The sequence below is a fragment of the Populus nigra genome, chromosome 5, assembly GCF_951802175.1.
Source record: "Populus nigra chromosome 5, ddPopNigr1.1, whole genome shotgun sequence".
Classification (NCBI taxonomy): domain Eukaryota; kingdom Viridiplantae; phylum Streptophyta; class Magnoliopsida; order Malpighiales; family Salicaceae; genus Populus; species Populus nigra.
This window is the reverse complement of record NC_084856.1, coordinates 6,195,481-6,218,197: the sequence shown is the minus strand read 5'-3', so window position 1 is coordinate 6,218,197 and position 22,717 is coordinate 6,195,481. Positions and strand designations below refer to the sequence as shown.

Here is a 22,717-nt window from a genome sequence, read left to right as displayed (position 1 = left end):
TTTCAATTACTTTCTTCTTCGATTTTTATCTGTTAGTTTTGGTCCTTATTCTTTTAATTTCTATTTATTTTATTTGAGATTATCTTTAAAATTGATTTTTTAAATTATTTCATCGTTCATTTTTTAGCGCCACTTTCTTTTTTTACTTTAGAAGATTTTTTGAATTGATTTTTTTATTTCATTCTTCGACATTAAATTGAGTTTCTTGATTGAGTTCAAGTTTAGAATTTAACGAGTTATAAATTTAAGAGATTAACCTAGGTTTAAGACATAAACCTGGATTCATTTGTTTTTTTTAAACTAATATTTTTTTAGTTTTATCTTTCAGCATTTGATTTAATTGGAGATTGAGTTCCTTATTTTTTTTATTTACTTTCTATAGAATTCTTCACCAACTTAAAAAATAGTCCAGAAGTATTTTTTATGTCATTACATTTATTATTTCTTATATAAAATTTTGTTTTGAATTAAATTAAATCAATTACTTAAATATAATCATGATATGCTCATTTCATGATATTTTTTTTTACTTAAATATAACTTTTAAAGATAAAAATATGTTTGGTTCAATAAGAGTGTGTTTGGTATTGCGGTAGCTGTTGTGGTTGTGGTTTGAAAAAAGTTGTTTTATAAAAAGTACTTTTAGTTGAGGTTGGTTTAAAAAAATAGGTGTTTGGTTAAAACTGTGGTTGAAATTGAGGTTATAAAATAATTTTAAAATATATATATTAATATTGATGGTTTTAAATTTAAATAATGTAGAATTAACTACTCCTATTACATCATGAAATAAATAATACTTTATATAAAATATTTTTTATTATTCCATTAAACTATTTATAATTCCATTACGTACAAAATTCAGCCGATAAGAACTACAGTTTTCATAATTTTATGAGTGTGTAATAAAATTAGATAAAATATTATCATATATAAAATTGATATTACAGTGCGAGTGAATTTAATTCAATCTATACTAATTTTTCGGGAAAAAAATATTGTTCACATCACAATGCGAGTGAATTTAATTCACGCTAAACTAGTTTTTTTAAAAAAAAACTGTTAAAAAAACTAACACACTAAAAAAACAAATACTATTCACGTGAATAGTGCAAGTGAATTGCACTGTTCACATGAATAGTGAACAGTGCAATTCACTTGTGAACCACGTGTTGAAACTTGTGAAAAAGTAGTATTTTACTGCTTCCAAAAAATCATGATCTTGCCGCATATAAATGGTGGGATCCATGTGTTTTGATTGTTTAACAATCTGTAATCAAACGGCTATTTTGTATGTTTTTAAAGAAATGCGAATGCTAACGCATAGCCAAATGGGCTCTAAATAAAAAATAGAGACATTGAATTCATATACTTTCATATTGAAACTGGAACTCTTTTATAACCAAACATTGTTTAAGTGAATATCATGTCCAAAACCAAGAGTCCTTTTTTTGACAATTTAGTTTAGGATGTCAACAAGTTGACACATCAGAAAGGAATGAAATAGTATTTTGAAAGAATTGAGGAACTCCATTAACATTTCAAGTTTCATTAGAGGCCTTAAAGATGATATCAGACCTCCATTGAAGATATATTGAAGTCTCCGACATGGGTACAAATGTTTGGCCAAGTAAGATGACAAGATGAGTCTATTAATCTTGCAATGGATTAAAAAAAAAATGGTATCTAAAGCTTCATTTCCTTTCAACAGTGGAAGACCACACCAGGTAACACACCCTTTATAACTTCTAATGCAAGAACTTATTCACCAGTTTAGGATAAACATATGCCTAAAAGATTACATGAATAAAGAGAAGGTTAGGTAAATTTTTTAAATATGTTTGCACTTGGCCATTAATGTATCAAGAATAACTTAAATATGATAGAGGGTAAAGAAGAGGAAGGATAAAAAATTTTGTATGCGGAGACAAAACAAAAACGAAAACTTACACTGCAATATCTGATTAAGACCCAAAACCACTTGACAATTCGAGGCAATAGTAATGGCCCTGATCGATTTAAACTGAAATAAAAGTCAATATTACAACTTGAGCCAAAACTACTTGACAAAAAGGCTTCATTTTACATCATTTTAACCTCGATTTGATTAGTGGTGTCTTGTCCAGTAACAGAGAAAACCCTCTATTCTGGCAGAGCGATATCAGCTAAATCCTCTCTATATGGTACTCGATCCATCTCTGGTCCCTCGGTAGATTTGGTTAGTCCGTTTTCCATGTTAGCTTGTTGTTGTGGGTCATTCTTATTTGGCCCCAGAAACGTCCCCACAGAGTCTTTTCTGAAAGTTAAATAGATTACTGCTAGGATATAGATTGCCATCAGAGGAAATACTATAATTGCAATGAAAACGTTCCCAACTTTTGGTAGATTGTTGTCAATTAGCCAGCCCACAAAGCCTGTGCTGAGATAATAAATATTGATGCCTATAATTCCCAGACCCAAAATCCATGAGATTACTATAATCTGTAATCACAATAAGGAAAATGATTAGTATATGAAAAGCAGCTGTCGAGTCTTACATTTATTTCAAGAAGAAGAAAAAAGCTTACATAAATTGAGTTCTTGTGTGGTCCCATCTTGGTGGTACTGCTACTGAATTTAAGAAGTGGGATGAGAGCAAATGGTAGTTCAAAGGAAAGAATCATCTGCAGAACCTATGACAGTTAGTTACACTTGAAAATGGATATAATTTAACACTATGATTAGTTTGACGTCATCAATTTTTCTAACCGATGCAATGATGATTAGTCGGCCTGCGCCCGATGATCCACCAATAATCGAGACAACAAGACTAGGAGCAATGGCAATGCACCTCGTCACCAGGTTCCGAATCCATTTTCTCATCTTAAGTTCCAAGAAACCCTGAAAATTACACCGCCCGAAAGTAATTTATTATCTCCTAAGAATTATGAATAGTTGAGTTCAAATGCTAAAGTTTTAATCTTTTTATCGTCAGAGACCTGCATGATGTATTGTCCTGCATAAGTGCCTGTGATAGTGGAGCTTTGCCCTGAGGCTAACAAAGCAATTGCATAGATTTTGGAGCTTGATTTTCCCAGCACATTCTGCAAAAACAAATTAAATCTAATTGTCAATTTATCCTTGAACATATGCATTATGGTAACTCTTTTTTTTCTTATGTGGTTTCTACCTGAAGAAGGAAGGAGGCAGAGTTAAGGGTGAGATCTCCACATCGATCTGCATTTTCAGATGATAGATTTTGGGCTGAGCAAACAGTCCCAGATACGGAGATGACTGCGAGATTGATTAAAAATGCTATAAACAGTGCGAATCCACTCTCTATCAAAAAATAACGACAGGCATCCTGTAAAATCAAGAAACAAAATTATACAAGTCAATTTGCACAAGGAAGATTATGCATAGCTAACTGAGAAGAAGAAGAAGAAGAAAAAGGAATTAAAATGCGGTGCTTGAATTTATTAATTTTATGTCATGTGAGCAAGCTTTAGCCGCCCTTGAAAAGTGTTACTACAAGGTAATCTAGTTTCGCTATTTTAGCTTACATTAATGCCACGGACAGAATTTGGCATTTTCCTGGACAGAACAAGGGCAGAGTGAAGGAAGAGGTTGTGCCTGTAGAGAAAACAGACTAATGAGTTATTTAGTATACAAAATAGATCGAAAAACTTGGACGTTGTATTACAAATATAAAGCAATTGAGTCATATTTGGGGATCGATCTTACGGCATGATAAGGGCACCGAGTAGGGCAATGGCATCGCCAGTGGCTCCTTGGCCTGACAGTTTGGGTATAAACATGCCCTTAAGCACATCAGTTGCAGAAGGTTTTACATAGCTCATTTCTCCAAAGTAACATGCTGCCATTACAAACACTAGCACTGCTATTAACAGTTCCAGCTTCCTCACCTGACCAAAAAATAAATGATTTTTCAGAAGAAAGTGCATTAAATTAAGACTTGTATGAACAACCTTTCATCCTAATTCTTAAAAAATTGAAGCTAATACAGAGTCTGAGTGGGAAAGTAGAGTATAATATATATTTTTTGTTTTGTTTTTATTTGGGATAGAAGAGAACAAAATACCAGCTTAAGTGTGAATAATTGACTGACAAAATAACAATTAAGGAACTAAAAACTGGAAAAGCACAAGCAACGGAAACCCTTTTTTCTCTTACAGGTGTATTGAAACCAAACATGCAAATACAGACAAGAACTAATGAAGACTCAAGGCTTGACATGTGTATACAGTGGTGTCAAACATTACGTCAAAATTAAAGGCCAGTACAGAAATCACTCTTATATTTTATTTTCATTTTCCCTTTAATGAGCTACTAACTTACTCCATATTTCTGCAGGCCAAGGAGTAGGAGGGTGCTGCAACCAGTGCAAAGAACTCCTACCCATACTGGGATGTGAAACAATATGTTCAGCGCAAAAGCTGTCCCAATCACTGTAAACAAATTTAGAAATCCCACGTTATAATTTCTTTTTTCCCCTCTGATTTCTCGACTACAATTCAGCCTGTTTGTTTTAACAGTCTAAAAGCGACGAATAAGAACAAAACTGAGACGTATACGTGTCTTATCAAAACAGCATTCAATAACAGCCAAGGACATAGATAAGTATCCAAGATTAATTTAAAGTAATGGAGTAAGGAAGAAATTATGCCTTCGGGGATATCGGCAGCTATGACAGCTATCTCTGCTAGCAACCACAGGCAATACCTGACATATTTTGGGTACTCCGTTTTGCATAGCTCTGACAGGTGCTTTCCTAAAATCCTCAAACCAAATTGTAATAATCAATACTAATAAGAAAAAAAAATGATAAATCCCAGTTAAAACTAAGTTATAACAAGGTTAATAACAAAACAATTTTTGAGATAACCAAGAGGTGTGATGTTTGAATGTTTTACCGGTGCTGACACCAAGGTTTGCAGCAAGTGACTGGATTATCAGAGCGAAGATCAATCCGATAAGTATCACCCATAGCAGCTGAAAATACCAGATACTTATAACATTACCGAATGCCGGTTAGTGAATTTATCCAGGCGTGCTGATTTTCTAATTGCCAACGAAAAATTATGATATTGTTTTTTCATTTCTGTTTGTCTCTTTTAATTACCTCATATCTGTGATTAGCTCCTGCTTGCAGATCGGTTTCCACTGTTTACATGCCATGATAAAACTGTTTATAAGTCATATAGTCCCAAATACAGTAAGTACATAAGTGACAGAATATGGAGGGAGTTACATGCACTTACAATTGCCAGGGTCTAGATAAGCCAATGAAACAAGGAAACCAGGTCCTACATACGATAGGAAGTTTCTCCATCCAGGTTTCTGGTCATCAAAATGAGAGCTCAAATGCTATCAACGTAAAAGCTTACTAAAAATTGAATTCAATCAACACGTTAATTTCCCTGAACATATATGAAAGAGACCTGATGATTTGGGTCTTCCAAGTCAAGATCATCAACCCAAGGTTGTGGCTGGCCCTCCACATTAACAGAAGCTATTCGGTTGCTTGAACCATTCCATGATGCAGGCAATGTATCCTTCACTAGTTGTTGCTGTTGAATGCCTGCCATCTCTCTATCTCTGTTGACAACAGATACATAAAGAACTCAACTTGTTAAGTTAACGAAAAACAGAAAACAAAGAACAGAGAACTTCGGGGCAAAGAACAAAGAGCAGAATAGTTTTTCGTAGGTTACTGCCATCCCTTAACTTTCAATTATAGATGAAATCAAACACTACTTTATCTCCTTTATCTAAAGAATTATGTAACTGACTAGAGTTATCCTAGATAAGTTTAAATCTAAAGAATTAAAACATAATAAACTATAGAAATTTTACTGAACATAATTTATTCATTATCATGAACTCTTTTGTAAGTAAAGTACAAGTTGCATTTAACACAAATACAAAGACTGAAAGATTTGTTTCAACTGAAGGTGTGTCAACGAAGACTCTGCAGAAGATGAGATATGCAGCGAAGGTGAGATATGCAGTAAGCTGATTTATCTGCAAAGGATGCTTATCGTTTGTGCTGTAGATAATCCTTAACACGCTCTCTCAAGATATGCATGTATCGTCGTCTTCGTCGGCATCATCATCAATTAATTAATTAGCTAATAATACATTAGGTAATGGTGGATTGATTTTAGATATCTTGTCGACACATTGGGCATGGATTAATGTATCATCGTGATAATCACAGCTCAACTTAAAGTAATTGACTTTGTTCATCACTGAATTCCAATTCTGAGTTCTTGCTTGAGTTCCCTCCGTCAAGGAAAAGGCAGTCTGATCTTCCATACTTGCTGCAAATTTAAGCGGTCAACAATTTGATGTTTGATAGTATCACGCAATAAGTTGCTCAAAGCGTATCGTAAATACACTTCTAACATCTTATAAGTTATGTTACAGTGAGAAATTGAGGCAGCCCAAATTATAAGGTCTATAATAACTAGCAATGCTCACCCGCAGACCAGATGAAGCACAAGACATATCCAAACACTCCATAATAGTCTCTGTTTGCTTGGCGTTAGCCTCTGCAAATTGTTGCATGTTATCTGCAAAGCATAAATGAGAAACTTTTGTACCTACTTTACCCACCCTGAAAGGCTTCCACGCCCCAGTATCCACAAACTTAACAATGAGCTGAGACAACCTCTATAGGAATAGGACAAAAAGATATGGTGATAATGGATCACTCTGGTGAATACCTCTTGTAGGTTTAAAAGCTACAGAAGGGCTCCCATTCCATAAAACACTGAGTGAAGAGTTCTCAATGCAGGTCATGATTAACGTAACTAGCTGAGGAGGCAGATTCACGTCTAGCAGCGTGTCCTTAATGAAATCCCATCGCAAACAATCATAGGCTTTTTCCAGATCTACCTTGATTGCCATGAAACCTTTTTTCCCCTTCATAGATCGCATAGAATGAATGATTTCCTGGGCCACGACTATAATATCTGTGATGTGCCTCCCTGAGATGAAACTACTCTGATGTTTAGAGACCAGATTCGGTATCATGGGCTTGAGTCTATTTACTATAACTTTGGTCAGGATTTTAAAGTTCACGTTGCAGAGACTAATTGGTCGGAACTGAAATAGGGATTCTGGTTTAGCTACCTTCGGGATCAATACCAAGAATGTCTGATTGATTTCAGCTACTGAGCTTCTACCATCTAAAACCTCTCGGATGTATTTGCAGACTGCAGGGCCAACCACATTCCACGGAGATTGGTAGAAGAAGGGTTGATATTCGTCTGGTCCCGGAGCCTTATAAGGCTTCATATCAAACAAAGCCTTCCTGATTTCCTCATCTGTAAATGGTGACATGAGCCCGTCTCTGTCTGTTTGGCTCACATCGCCATAAACACCTCTCACAGGGAACAGCAGAGCATAATCACTGTCTCTCGCGAATAGTCTCTGATAAAAGTCAACTGCGATCTGTCTTAGCAAGTCTGCTTCCCACACCCACTGTCCATCTTCGCCCTCCAAAGCCTGTATTCTGTTCTTCTGACGTCTGATAACGGTCTTCGTGTGGAAATAAGTTGAGTTTCTATCTCCAAATGTGATCCACTGACATCTGGATTTTAAAACCATAGGACCTCCTCCTGGGTTACAATCTTACCATATTCTTTTGAAAGTTCCTTCTCCAATTTAAACAGGAAAGAATTCCCACCATTTGTCAATGCTCTCCGCCCTCCTCCAAGTCCAGCTAGAACCTTTCTCTTGCGTATAAAAGATGTTACCAAACACATTCTGGTTCCATTCCCTCAAAAATGCTTCAAGGTCCTAAGGGTTGGAACCAGGCCTGCGTCATTCCTCCAACTGTCCCAAATAAATGCTGCAAAGTCCCCATGATTATCCCATGCTGCTTCAAAGCGGAAGGGACGTAGCTCGCCCTGAGACATCTTGTTTCCCCTATTCATCTCAACTAGAATCGGATGATGATCTGACTTGACTCTTGTCAGAACTCTAATACATGCCTCTGGGAAGCTCATCCTTCAAGCATGATTGCCATGACCCATGAACTTCAAACTTATAACTGACCAAGAAGTTCAATTTTTTAATTATTTTATCGGCTACCTCCCCACTAACTCTTGGTTCAGCTATTGCCATAACATCACACCGGTGTATTCTCTTAAAGTCATGCACAATTGAGCAGAAGCATGCACACCCTGCCGCTATCCATCTTTTGGAGTAAAAGTTATAGGCTCATGCCATGAGTTCTGTTGAAAAGACATTGTGAGTACCTGTTTTCCATATTTCATCTTGCCATTATAAGTATCTCACCCAGCCGAGTGGCACCTAGAATCACATTAATCTCAAGTGGAGCTTAGGCAGGCTAGATGGGCTCTTCTCTGTCATGTTCCATGTAAGCATGCTCTTTTACAAATTATTTTAGATAATCCTTCGCTATCATCCTCTCAATCTCTATCTTTAGTGTGAAATAATCATTTGTATCATGTCCTTTATTCTTGTGTAACAAGCAAAACTTCTTGAATGTACATGTGTGTGGAGGCGACACCATAGAAAATAAATATTGAACAAAGTATTTACCTTTGATGACTGTAAAAACTTCCATAAGAGTGGCATTTAGGGGAGTCATATGTCTCCTCGTGGGGTATTGTATGTAATCCCTTACTAGCATTTTCCGACCTTTCTTGGAATTATTATCTAGCGATTCTGTTTGAAAAGTTTCTCATCCTCAATCTCCTGGTATAAATGAGAAGACTCATGCCTCAACATATTAGCTTTTTCCACCTTTATATAATTTTTCATGACTTGTTTTACCTTCAACAAGCTTCTGTCTAGTATAGCATACAAATCTTTCCATAGAGAATGTTCTCTCATTCCACTTATCAAAGCCTTTGCGGCTACTAGCTCAATCAATTTCTTCACCTTGAGCATTTCTTCATTGAACTTTTCAAGTATGCCCTAATGGGAGAGTTTCACATCTACAAGAATAGTCTCTAGAAGGACTAGGAGATCATCAAGATGGAAAGCTTTCCATGTCATTTTGCCAAGGCTCCTCTGGAAAATACAATTCTCTCCTAGCAGAGAGGATTACTTGTGGTTGAGAGGTTGAGACTGAGGGAGCTACCTCATATGCTATGACTTATTGGGGTGACAAGGCCTGATGTTGCCTTTATGATACCAACACGACTTGGGTAAGGTCTTGCACCTACTTGATGAGTTGTTGAAACTATGATGGAATAGGCGTGCCAACAACTGCAAGGAGGTATGTGACATGTCCATCCTAAGGTTATCTTGATTGTATGTAATTAATAGTGACTAAGGATGTCAAAAACCAGTCCAAAAAGAATAATTGATGGCTTTTTATCAGTTTTCCATAAAAGATGTCAATTGATGATGTTCCAAAAATACAATATGTTTAGGAATGAAGGTTTTTTAGTGTTTGGATAGTAAGTGATCATACGTTCACTTCAATATTATCTTCTCCAGAGTTCAAAAAGTTGATGATTGGTGATAGAAGACCTAACACCTGCAAAACAGTCTTTTTTGGTGCGATTCAGAGACCCTACAATGATAAAGTCAATGACTTTAAATAAGATATTACAATAAATGAGAAAATAAACTTTAAATTTTAATAACAATAGTGTTTGTTATAAGTTGTGTATGATAAATGCTCTGAAAATAAGAGTATGAATATTTTAGAGAATAGGAAAAGTGTGAACCATTTACTTAGATGGTTCGGATGTTATATATGGTCTCTGAACTTTATCATGTTGCTTGAATTAAGAGGTTGAAGCGTTATTTTCTCCTAATAACATTAATGGGAGATAAATATTTCTCACACAATATTAATGAGAGATATATATATCTCTTACACAATATTAATGTTGATGAAAATATGGTAGGCTATTTGGAAACTTTTGTACACATAGAGATGTAAGGAGATGATCATTCTTAACTTTTAACATTTTATATTAAAACACATAAGAATAAACAAACAAATCCTCGTGGCTCAACATGTAGCCTAGAAAAATTATCACCTTCATATGTAGTTAGACCTGGAATAATTTCAAACTTAAGGGTGATGAGTCTGACAGCTTATCATATCCATATGTACTTGAGCTTAGCGCGTAACTCAACTTAAGAATGTTGGGTTTGATATCTCTCCAAACCCACATATACTACGGCTTTGCATGTAGCTGAACTCAAGGATGTTAGGTATGACTTCTTGTCAGACCCATATACACTTAGGCTCAGAGCGTAGCTAAACCCAAAGGTGTTGTGTCTGGCATCTCGTCAAACTCACATATACTCGGGCTTAACATGTAGTCGAGCCCAATGATGATGGATCTAATATTTTGTCATACCCACATGCACTTGGGCTTAGCACGTAATTAAACTCAAGAGTATTAGGCCTGGAAACAAGCAAGACCCATGTCATTTAGGCTTGGTAAGTACGTTGAGTTATTACCCTGTTTTTTAGCCCTTATAATAATGAGTTTTTGAGCAAGCTTTTATATATATCACACAATAACAGAGATGCCAAAGAGTATTTTCCATGACAACCATCATAATATGAGAAAAAAAAACTATATATCAAACACACACATATATTTGAAGAAGCTCGATCACATCTATATTATAATTAAAGTTTAGAATATCTCTATAAATAAAACTAATGAGATGTAGTTATAATACTTTCACAAAAAGCCCGGTATGAGTCCAATAACAAGTGTACTAAGAGAGAAAGGACTTGTAATTTAATTCGGTGATAAATTTTATTTGTTTAAATTATCTTTAGCCCCTTATTTGTTTACAGTTAGACTTCAGTCCCTAAACTCATTAAACCTTTTCCAAAGTACCCTTAAGTTTCATGATGATTAATGAAAGAAGCCATACGTGCTCCTTTTTATTGTTTAGTTTTTAGATTCGTTAAAAGAGTAGGTTTAGAAGTTTTAGGATAAAAATCTAATTTTATGAAAACTTCGGGCACCTAATTTTTTATTTGTAGAAGCTTATCCTAAAAATAATATCTAATCATATTCACACACGATATTTAATTGAAGGATTAAGCTTTGCCTTTTTACTATAGACATTTTGAGTTAAAGAAAAAGGTGTGGTTTGAAGCTTACTTAACCTAATATATGGTCAATCGTATCCCAACAATTACAACTTCGTCCAAATGACAGATGTGCCAAAAATTTTGAACAAAATTAACAATATAATGTGAGTGATATTATTCTGAATCACTCAAATAATTCTTTAAGAAATTTGAATTAATTACACAAAAAGCTTTGCTAGCCAGATTTTCCTGTTTAGTAATCCCGAGAACATGAGCTCCATGCGATGAAACTACATTGACCTAGAAGAATTTTAGAATACATACAGTACACATTTGTTTTGAGGAGTTGACAAGTTCCTCGCCAATTTAAGCCTTTGCCTCCTATCGGAATCTTCATTCCAAGCCTGTTAACAGAGTGGGAAAACACTATAGTTCTCAACTCAAATACTTGATCCGTTGAAAAAAATATAATGATGATTTTTCTCCTTGCATCAAAAAGTTTAAGCGTTAATATCTTTTTATAAGACGTATTAGTCATTAATAAGTTAATTAGCAGCAAGTTAGTCTTTTTATATTTTAAAAATACATGAAATAACTAAAATATTTTTAAAAGCAAAAATCTTAAAACTAGCTTCAAGAGGTAATTTGTACTTTTATAATGATTTTTCATAATTATCACGTGTATTTTGATATCTGACTAGACATAAAAAAAACACATAGTAAAACAACTAAAATATCCTTGAAAATTTAAAAATTAAAAACAACCTTAATGAGCTTTTTCATCTTTTAACAAAAAAGAAAAAAAAACTATTATTATCATGTTAGATTAGAGAAAATTGAATTTTTTTATAGATAAATAAATAAAAAGTAGCTGCAAACATTAAGGCCAAATTGACTCATAGATTCCACCTCTCATGGCAAGATGAAAAGTTGCACACTTAATTTGTATTTTGTTAGATAAATCTCCTGCCATATAATTAACTAGCAACTTCTTAAAATTTATAAACCTCCCTTTTCATCCGTTACTACTCAGCCAATCCCCTTTACCACAACTCACCTACTTCCAACTTACAATAATTTCTGAGTATTTTTGTTTATTAAAATCATTTGAAAAGGAAAAAATTGGCAAAATAATATAATTCATGCATGTCATGAAAACGTGAAATTTAAAGTTGTCTCTACTTGGAAAAATCTTACACTCTTTATGCCTGATTATGTCATCAAAACCGGTAGTTTGCAAATGCAGTGTTGTAACAATAATAATAATAAAAAAATCCTCTTGACAGAAAAGATAAAAATAATAGATGTAAAGAAACAAGATAAAATATAAGATGAAAATAGAATTGTATTTGGTAATAGTTTATAAAATAGAGTAGCTATTTTTATATTTTATTCAGTTTGTGATGAACAAAACATGAAAAAATATAAAAATATATATATATTTTACTCTTAATATATATTATTGTCAAACTTATATTAAAAAAAAACAATTAGATATTTTTTTAGTTTATATTAAGTTTTGAAATTAATAATAGTACAATAACAATAGTTGTAAAGCTCAGGCTAACCTAGCTTGTCAACTTGGGATTTAGCTGACCTAGTACCTAGACATTTCCAGGTTTAAAAAAAATAGAAGAATAATTGACTCGACTTGATCCAATCAAAAACTCAAGTCAACCCATAACTTGGGTAAAACCCAGGTCCAAAACCCGTTGACATTTTTGAATTTTTTTTATTAATTAGAAAGATGTTTTTTTTTAAAAAAAAAAATTGTTAACTCAAATTTACTTACCCTCTTAAGCCTTGTTTTAGATCAAGTTTTAAAACTATAAAAATTATTATTTTTATTGTTGTATATTTTAGTTGGATAATTTTAGAATTAAAATTTTTTTACCATGATATTTTAAGAATAAAAAATAATAAATATTGTCTCTATAGATACACCATGTACATTTAAAAGTATAGAAATTAATTCTAAAATTACATTAATGAAATATTTATTTTTATGTCTATGTTATTTTAACCCAGCACAATTTTATCTTCAATCTCTTTTATAATAAGAAAGTAACCAAACTCAACCTTAATGTTTTGTAAGTGCTTGATTGGGTAAAACGTAAAAGCAAAATGCTTCCTTTCTGAAGATTAATTTTGATGACACCAGTTAATAGATAGAGTGTGAGGAAAATTTGAAACAATTCATGCATGCAGAGGTTGTTCCTTTTATTTATTTTTTATTAAAACCGAACCAAAACTGGTTCCAACCAATCAATTTCAGTTAATAAAATCCAAATTTATCTTTAAAAAATTAAAAAAAAAAACAACAAATAATATTGTCATCAGCACCATCGTTTGTTCCTTTTACAGTGTCAATACGCATTTTCTTTTGTTCATTGATGTTCCGTTGTCCTGCTGGAAATGTCTGTTATAAGCAGTTAACAGCTAATGAGGACAAAGGAACAAATAGTTGTCTCTTGAACACAAATAAAAAATCATCGAGCACATATAGCAGAGGAAATTTCTTTTCTCGACCACTCTTGAGTAAAATATTTCATGCTACTTCTTCAAATGCTGTGTTTGGAAAAACAAAACAAAGCTGCCATGCTCTAACAGAACCTTTCTGGCTCAGTTTTAAGGCATAACAAAAAGGAAAAGATTCACGCTTCAAAGCTGTGCTGGTCCGAAAACTAGGGACGGTTCTCAAAACACAAAGCGAGCCCATTTTACGTTCAAGAGAAACATGAATACTATAGAGAGCAACATAATGATTGCCTTGTCAGCTTGACAGAAATTTTTTGAGAAAGATAGGATAATGCACCTGGATATTGGTTCTGCTGTTGTGGGAGTCCATAGTTAGTACTGCAGCAAACCTGTTGAAAGAAGATAAAGATATAAATCGATTTTCATTTCAATAGTATTGAAGATAACCTAACCACTTGCACCTGAAGATACTGAAAGAGCTTGTAATTCAGTGTTGAAGTAATTGCATCCAATGCTTTTGTACACGATCGAGTGCCAGTATCTAGACCTTAAATAACAGAAAATCTCCCAGACACAGATGATACACCAGAAATTGGTAAAGAGCTCCGTGTAACATAGCAAGTAGCCAGTATCTAGATCTGAAGTAGGAACTCCCATATGCTTCAGCATTATCTTACGTGCCATAATTGGTTTCACAGTCTTCATTTCCCTATATCTATCCTCTATACCATTTTTAATTCTCTTATCAAATTCATCACCTAGTGAATTTCCCTCTCCCACTGACTCCAATGCATCACAAACCAACCTGTATGTATACTCTCTGGGTTTCAACCAACTCAACAAGAAAATCTCGAGCCTCTCGTACCCTTCCTGCTTCACACAAAGCATGAATAATCGGAGTATAAGAACTCGTGGATGCCAAACCATGATTCATCTTCTGCATCCTCCTCAACATCTCAACTGCCTTATCTATCTCATTTACCACGCTAAAATACCTAATGAAAGAATTATATGTAACTTGGTTCGGCACACAACCCCTTTTATTCATATCCTCCAAAAGCTCAAGAGCCCTCTCAATCCTATTAGTCTTACAGCACCCATTTATCAACCAATTATAGGTGAAAACATCAGGAACAACAAGAAGAGCTTGTTGTGCTGCTCCCAAAGCCACAGTGAAAGCCATCGTTTGGTCCTCAAGGGAAGTAGCTCGCACCTCCTAAACTCTGTGAGCTTCCCCACATGCTTTTTCCTTGCCCATTTACCTCAATCTCCATATTTGTTTTACTTTCAATTTTGGTCCTTCAATACTTACTTGTTCTAAATCAGCCAAATTGTATTTTATTTTGCAAAGCCAAGCATCAAAAATTTTCATCGATAATACAAGATCCTCATATCAAGGAAGCCAAAACATACTACCTAGTCAGATCCCAAATAAAAATAATGTAAAAGGATCAAATTGAAAATAAATAAAGTTAAGGAAACCAAATTAAAAAAGAGAGATAAACTTCCCCCCTAAGCATGCACATCTGTCACTGACGTTGGAAAAAAAAGGGATGGAACATTTCTTTAAGTTTCAAATTTTATCCCCGAAAATCTAATTATTTTAAATTAATTATATTTTATTTTGTTTCATTAAACCAAGCATCAATCGAGCAACAAAATATTTTCTCGACACCTCGAGATCCTTATACATGGGTATGAAAACAAGTCACCAAGACCAATCACAAATCAAAGCAATGTTAAAGGATCAAATAAGAAGAAGAAAAAATTAAGGGACATAAACAAAAAAAATAGGAGGGACAACAATAAAAACATTATTCGAATGAATAATGTTTCTCCTCACAAGCTATAGTGAAAGACTGGTGCCTTTTAATTTTTTTTATAACTAGATTACTTCTCGTGTTACACTACATGTTGAATAAAAAAAGAATGTCCAGTCGTAGGGAGATTTTATTTCATTATCATTAAACATGATCAATTTGGTCAAATTTAAAGATTCTTGACTTGACTCCTTATTTAGTTCAGGTTTTAAATTAAATCATGTGAGAGTTATCTTAACATGACCTAGTTGACTTGACAAATCCTAAGATAAAAAAAAAATCAAAGGAAAAAACTCACATAACAAAAAAAAAAACCTCAAGCACGTGAGTCCTAAAACAACCTGAATGATCTATAAAATTATGGTTTGGCTATAAAAAAAAAACTTAAAATGATACAAAATTTTAACATTAAGACATGGACTTATTAAATTGATCGTTCAGACCTGAACTGTTGACACCAATAATGATGACTTTCATTGTCGAAAAGCAATCAAGCTAAACATTTTTTCTCTTCTCATTATTTTCATAGGACTTTGTCTCTCTTTTCTTTAACTCATAACAAGATGAATTTTTGAATCAAAATTGAAATTAAAAAAACTATAAGATTTGTGTATGAGGATGAAAAAGAACATTTCCCCCAAGTTTGAGATTGGTCATGGGTTTTCTTAGTGTTTTACACTTTGATCCTCAATTGTTGAATTGTTTTTCTTTTCTTAACAACTTTTGACAAATTGGTCATGAAACTAGGTATAGGAGGCGAAGTTTAAAAAAAAACAATTGAGGATGAAAACAAAAAAGAAATAAGTTATTTTGGATTGTTACAGTACGTTAGCCAACCATTTTAGTATATTTTGTAATTGCAATGAGCTCAGCCAACATTTAATTTTTGTCATAGTGGGGTGATTTTATTCAAATTTCATGGTCATAGAACACAGATTGGTTGCAGCTTATATTGACATTAGATATTTATTTAAAACAGTTTATACATTTTGATTGATAAAAATATCAATAAATTGAGTGTTGGTTGGAAGAATCAGAAATTACGAAGACAGACAAAATTGTTCTGATTTGTCAATAAATCAGCAAAGGCGTGCCGGGAGAAGGTTATATGCAATTGGCAGGCAGATGTCTGGACTTTCAGGCATCAAATTATCAATCATGTCCTCATGAATATAGACCAGAACAACGACTAGAAAGAGCAACGAGCACTTGATAAAAACCTTTTTTCTTCATTGAATTGCCTTATTATCTATAGAAAAACAAGACAATAGCGTCTACATAACGACATTGACTGAGATTTTGGAACGAGCTTTGATTTCTACGTGCAACTCGATAGTACTCTTAGAAAACAAAACTCCGAAACTCCATGGGAGGAGAACAATAAATATCCACAGGTCATCTTGGGCTGTAGATCCAACAAAGTGACAACACATGTGGCATAGTACTGGTACATAACTGTAAAGCAATCAAAACTTATCGACTTGGTAAACATTCCGAAGAAACAACATGTATATGTTCCTTCAAAAAAGTCCAAACCCAGCCCACTGAGCATCACTCACTGGTCGAGGTGATGACTGATACGATGAAAATGAGGAGGCTGGTGAATCACGAAATGACGAGAACGACTTCCTACTTGAAATGGACCACCGAGACAGCGTGTCAAGGTCGGAGGTATAATCAGGTTCGGATGCAGGTTTAGCCATGCCGGCGCTGGTCCTCCTCTTGCTGTCTTTTCTCCTTAATAGAGGTGATGGGAAGCACCCAGGTGAAACACATTCAGGTCGGACATGGGTGGGTTGCTCAAACCGCCAACGCCCAGAGCGGCTACGTGGAACAGATCGAAATGAGTGGGCACGGGGCTCTGGTGGAGGGAGAAAAACGGATCTAGCTGGTGGGGGCTTAAGCTTTTGCTTTTGTACTTGAGGAGTTGGTGATGGACGCCGGTGATTGAAAGGTGGTGATGGTGATGGCAATGTCGGAGGTGATAGTTCTTTCTTTTGCTGTTTTTGCTGTCGTTGGATCTTAGGGACACCAGGTCGGATCTCCCATTTAAATGGGACAGCTCCAGGCTTTTTGAAAGAATCGTCTATTTCTACTTCCATCTCAGCTGAAAATTAACTAACCACACTGAGAGCGAAGAAAGCAAGCACAGTAACAAAAATGACACGATTCTCTCTTCCTGTGTTCCTCAGAGATTGTTGATAATATAGGTTTATAAATGGCGAGGTGAAGAAAAGGTTTGGTCTCGGCGGGATTAAAGGCATGAAGCGGGGTGGCGGGGCCAGTATGGAGGTTAATGGGTCCATGCACGTAGATATCAAAAGACAGAAATTTCAAGTAATCAAATAGGACAGAAACTAAGGTTGCAAAAATTCAAACTTTAGAGATTAAGACATGAGAAGCCGACCATATCCTTGAGAAACTACCATCGGCCATGAACTGCCACGTGTATGATATCGGGGTACGTATAGACTATAGATTAAACTTTTAATACATAATATTGTCTTCCACGCCTTTAGCTTTTGTTGTATGAGCAATCCTAGCATGAGATCATGGACATTTCAGCAGATTTACTTGTAAAAATTAAACAAAAGTAGTCTGGGTCACATCAAATAAGCCGCACAGGACAAAACATGGCATCCTTGACTAATGCAGATTAACTACTACTACCATGACCTGTATTGAATTTGGACTCCAAAAGTAACTATAATGATCTTGTGCACCATTCAGAATTTCAAATATTACAAATGATCATGCATCATATGAAGCCTCTGGCTGTCTGGCAGCCCGACAAGCCTGCAACGGTGGAATTGCCACTTGTAAGTTGTGCTCCTAAATCATAATGCAAACGTGAAAGGGGCTTTCAAATACGCGAGGACCTATAATCATATCAACTTCAAACTTAGGTGGGGGTAAGGATAACCAATAAGAACGCCTTTTTGTCCCAGCTTTCAGCAGTATTTCCACTAACAACTCTTAAACCAAATAATCATATAGGCGTCTCATTGATAGATTTCTATGCCTTCCGAAGGTTGCGAGTTTCAGGCACTCGATTGAAAAGAAAAATGGGCATGTAAAATAGAGAGAAAATTGGCAACCACTTGTTTCAATCTTTTAATCAATTAGGGTTCAAATACATGGAAGTATTCTAAGTAGCCACCGATCCCACTAGGAGGAAGAAAACGATTGAAAAGCACATGCATAAATATTTTGAAGGTAAACTCTTCTGTTAAGAATTTCTTTTACAGAACAGTTTCCAAAAGTGGAGCATTATACCGTACATGATCTCACCATGTGCTGCATCTCAATCCAAGCTTGAATGCTAGCTAAATATCATAAGAGAATTCTTGTGGCATGTTGCAAAGAGCTCGCATTGTGTTGCTAACCACATCTAGCAGCTGCAAATACTCATCTGCACCATCAACAAGACACTGCAAATACAGAAAGGCAGAAAATATAAATATTAATGGGGGCCATTATGACATCGTGTGCCTTCAAAAATTTATACCCGGAAAATGAGATAAAAATAGAAACAAGAATATTTGGAGACACTAGATTGACATTGATGGGTCAAAGAAGCTCCTTGTTAAAAAAAAAAAGGGTGAAAATAGTGGGATCCAGTAATGGAGAAAAACAAAGTTCAGCGGTTCTCTCTCATATGCATCATTGGCAATGGTGGTGAGGCGGAAGGGGTGACAGCAAGGTCATTTATTCAAATACAGCATTATAACCATTTTCTTCTAAAAAAAAGAGCAAATTATGGTTTTCTATCAGCAGCAATACTGGGCCACCCAAGTTCCTAACTGGTTTATAATACAAGACACTCTTGCCAAGTACTCTTCGGCTTTTGTTATTATTACTTAATCTTGTGTGAAAAAATAAACGAGCTTCTGAGAAAGTAACCTTATCAGCAGTAGCCAAACTCTTGCATATGCGAGCCTTTTGCTCATCTGATATGTCATCTACTTCAACCACCACCTCAAATAACTGGAAGAAATCTCATATGAGTAGCATATTTATCTGTCAATTGAAAATTGACAATGGCAATGAAAGTTGGTCAAGGGTAGAAAAAACAGAACCTGAGCAAGCATCTGAGAGACTGGATATCCTTCTGCAATTACATCATTTACTTCCTTGTTCGCCAAATCAAAGTCACCATTTTTGCATGCTGCATAAATTGCCTCAGTAACCTCTCGTGGAATGGCCTAATAAACCAAGACACCATGAAAATCCGGGCACAGAAGGAATACCATGCATAACAAGAATATATATTGCCAAAACAAAAGGCCTAAAAAGTTTTTAATATAACCTACCCCTGACACACTTATGAGGTCTTTGGATGAAATTGACGATCCAAATAGGCGAGCAGCTCCCTGCAATAAGCAAATGCTGCAGTTCAACTATAACTGCGAGATAGGAAACTTGAACAGAAGACAATGCATGAGCTAATGACTGGGTATTGTCTGCTTTCAAAATGGAACTTTCAAATAAAATGATCAAAACAGTCAGAAAAACAAATGGTCACAAAATTAGGATCTATGATATTTCATGTTCTCATCAATTTGTTCTCATGCTAAGGAGCTCTCATCAATTTGTTCTCGTACAAATTCAATTCAAAAAAAGATCAACAAATTGCAAAACATACATTTGGACCCTTGTCTAGGATGATCATTCAAATATCACACACCAAAGGCTTACTAATAGTACTAGCTTTTTTATGGAAGCACTCTCCGTGAAAGGGCTTGGCTGAGCAGGTCTATCGAGAATCTCGTCTTCGATTGTGTTGCATCAGAAATTCTAATATATGGTATATTTATTTTTGAACCTATAGAAGTTTCTGATCCTGATATAATCATAATAGCCCTAATCCTCAAAAGCTAGAGACTTTGAGATTATGTTTGCACAATAAAACAATCCAATCTAGTGAAACAAGTTTTCATGCTTGATGAAGGTCAAAAAACTGTCACTCATTTGAAGCAATATTCATAAGGGCAATGGTAAACTCGATAACATTAAATTATGCTGTTCTATCTCATGGAATTAAAAATGCCGTAAGAAATCAATATTTTAATGTGAATAGTCTCAGCGAGTGATAAGGATTCAAGGATAGTCTGCTTCATGCCTTCTAGACCAAGAGGAAATGAAAAATGACTAGTATGAATTTGTAGTTTAGTTCGTACAAGTAGCAAGACCATAAATCTTGGTTAACTAAATCAGTGAGCAAAACACAAAAATAATGGAGTACAGAATATAAGCATGATAGTCATGACATGAAACGGGAAAGCAAAAGAGAAAAAAAAGCATCACTTACTTGCAAGTATGTGATAGCCCGGCGAAGATCACCTTGTGAGACAGAGCTTAAGGTTGAGAGAGCCTGCAGTGGTACATTACATGTTTTTGCTAGGAAATGAAGCCACTGAAAAAATAGGAATGAACGTGGCAAGCTTTGCATACCTCTGTGTCCAGAGTGAGGCCTTCTTCATTACAAATGTGCAATATACGATTGCTCATGATTTCTTCTGGAAGTGGCTTGAACCTGAATTTTGCACATCTTGAAGCAAGCGGCTCTATGATCCTGCAAAAAACACAATCCCCTGAATTATGAGTGCAAATCATGCAATAATATTTTTTTCTATCCAAAAAAATAGAAGATCAGGACTGATGGCCATAGAGTTCACAGAAGAAATTTGCAGTGGAATCGTCATTGCACCTAAGCATCACCCCATTGATGAACCCATACAATGACTCCTTGCTTTATTAGGAAAACAGATGCAAGATGGAGGCCATTTACGTCAGAAAACTATGTTTCACAAGTACATCGTGCCCCCTGAGTGCAGTAACAATCTTACTAATAGCAGAATCCCCAACAATCATCAAATTATGTGTAATGACATGTTGTATGAAAACTAAGCAGAGTAGAATTGGCTCACCTGCTAATGTAATTACATATGAAGAAGAATCTAGTAACTTTGGAGTAAGTTTCCATTGTACGTCTCAGGGCATTCTGTAATGTATTGCATAGATTCCAAGTGAGATGGCATCCATGTATTTCACATTATTTTTGTAAATAACCAATCATAAAGGGAAGAAAGAAACATGCCTGAGCATCTTCAGTCATCGAATCTGCCTCATCTAGGATGATAATCTTATAAGGTGGACAAGGGTAAACCCTGTAGTATTGGAAGCACAAAAGGCGAATGTGAAAGGCAAGTTGCAATCATGTTCTAAGTTGAAGAAAAAAGTTATTGCAAGAAGAAGAGTGTGCACCCTTGACGCTGACCAGAACCTACAGCCACAGCAGCAAAATCCTTGATCTTAGTCCGAACAACATTGATTCCACGGTCATCACTTGCATTTAGTTCCAGAACCCTAGACTTGTAGAGTTCAGGCCTGTAAGAGATTGTCATCAATGCAGAGAACATTTTCCAACAAAAAAACACAGAGTATTACTATAAAATTAGCAGTACCCGTAGAGCTGGTGTGCGATGGCCAGGGCAGTGGTGGTTTTTCCGGTACCAGGTGGGCCATAAAAAAGCATGTGTGGGCACTGCAAAAAGGGAAAAAAAAAAAGCAGAGTGGTAGAGCTAGGGTTTCAACTGAAATAAAAAAAACACATATATATACAGTAAAATTGAAGGGGTAATAGATAGTGAGAATCTGCATCTCACTCACATTTGCGGTCTCGAGAGTGTTGGTGAGGACGCGAACCACCTCATCTTGGTGAGCTACATCCTTTACTTGCTTTGGTCGACTGCCCAAAATAACAAATAAAAAATCAGTGTTTTAACAGAAACGTAAATACTATAATTGAAGGAATTGAAGAGAGATATTTTATTTAGTTACTATTTCTCCACCCATGGCTGTGAGCTCTGCAATAATGGCGCCATGCCTCTGTCTTGGGTTTGTTTGTGAGATATGAATGATAAATTGTGGGGAAGGAGGGAGGGAGGGAGGGTGTTCCAACTTTTCCCGCTTTTAGTAGAGTTTCGGCCTTTGGGCCGTGGGTTTGTTCTGTACAATGGTTGTGATGTCGACAACCATGAAACGCAGCGTTTATATTTATTATCCATACGATAAAAGTAAATTGGATTTAATGAGAGGCGATGTCTCTTTACCTGACACGTTTCATGCTGATGTGGTTTGTTTCCATGATGTACACACTTGACATGTGTCATGTTAACATTACTTCTATTTTACTTTTTTTTTTAAAATTACCATGAGTTTAGTCTCTCTTTTTTTTTCTTTACCTTAGTTTTTTTTTAAATCATAATTTACATCCTATTTATAAGTTAATAAAATTTTACGTAAAAAAACATTAATTTAAAAATTGAGTTATTTATAAAATTATCATTATATTTCATTTAAT

At 35.1% G+C, this 22,717-nt stretch overlaps 3 protein-coding genes across 3 annotated transcripts; all 3 read right to left on the bottom strand.

The window, feature by feature from the left end:
- Nucleotides 1-1,981: 1,981 nt before the first annotated feature.
- Nucleotides 1,982-6,031, bottom strand: LOC133693253 (metal transporter Nramp7.2-like). Its single transcript, XM_062114432.1, has 13 exons — nt 5,442-6,031; nt 5,262-5,340; nt 5,123-5,163; nt 4,914-4,992; nt 4,667-4,771; nt 4,339-4,448; nt 3,724-3,905; nt 3,543-3,612; nt 3,170-3,343; nt 2,979-3,083; nt 2,749-2,880; nt 2,568-2,663; nt 1,982-2,481 (listed from the first exon to the last, which is right to left on the bottom strand). Exons 1-13 carry the CDS (start codon nt 5,586-5,588, stop codon nt 2,143-2,145), a joined length of 1,659 nt encoding a protein of 552 aa, XP_061970416.1. The 5' UTR covers nt 5,589-6,031; the 3' UTR covers nt 1,982-2,142.
- Nucleotides 6,032-16,560: 10,529 nt separating this feature from the next.
- Nucleotides 16,561-17,583, bottom strand: LOC133693819 (uncharacterized). Its single transcript, XM_062115145.1, has one exon. The coding sequence runs from the start codon at nt 17,451-17,453 to the stop codon at nt 16,872-16,874; it is 582 nt and encodes a 193-aa protein (XP_061971129.1). The 5' UTR covers nt 17,454-17,583; the 3' UTR covers nt 16,561-16,871.
- Nucleotides 17,584-18,441: 858 nt separating this feature from the next.
- On the bottom strand, nt 18,442-22,349 carry LOC133693818 (replication factor C subunit 2-like). The gene is made up of 12 exons (XM_062115144.1): nt 22,195-22,349; nt 22,024-22,102; nt 21,819-21,898; nt 21,619-21,741; nt 21,452-21,521; nt 21,282-21,355; nt 20,806-20,926; nt 20,663-20,725; nt 19,665-19,724; nt 19,431-19,556; nt 19,255-19,338; nt 18,442-18,782 (listed from the first exon to the last, which is right to left on the bottom strand). Exons 1-12 carry the CDS (start codon nt 22,236-22,238, stop codon nt 18,678-18,680), a joined length of 1,029 nt encoding a protein of 342 aa, XP_061971128.1. The 5' UTR covers nt 22,239-22,349; the 3' UTR covers nt 18,442-18,677.
- Between the last annotated feature and the right edge of the window lie 368 nt (nt 22,350-22,717).

Coding starts and splice junctions, on each gene's coding strand:
- LOC133693253 (XM_062114432.1), bottom strand. CDS start 5,588: ATGGCAGGCATTCAACAGCAACAACTAGTGAAGGATACATTGCCTGCA. Junction 4,772..4,913: donor AAACCTTGGTGTCAGCACCG/GTAAAACATTCA, acceptor TGAGGATTTTAG/GAAAGCACCTGTCAGAGCTA. Junction 2,881..2,978: donor CAGGACAATACATCATGCAG/GTCTCTGACGAT, acceptor TGTAATTTTCAG/GGTTTCTTGGAACTTAAGAT.
- LOC133693818 (XM_062115144.1), bottom strand. CDS start 22,238: ATGGCGCCATTATTGCAGAGCTCACAGCCATGGGTGGAGAAATA. Junction 20,927..21,281: donor ATATGTAATTACATTAGCAG/GTGAGCCAATTC, acceptor TGTTTTTTGCAG/GATCATAGAGCCGCTTGCTT. Junction 19,339..19,430: donor TCTCTCAGATGCTTGCTCAG/GTTCTGTTTTTT, acceptor GATTTCTTCCAG/TTATTTGAGGTGGTGGTTGA.
- LOC133693819 (XM_062115145.1), bottom strand. CDS start 17,453: ATGGAAGTAGAAATAGACGATTCTTTCAAAAAGCCTGGAGCTGTCCCA.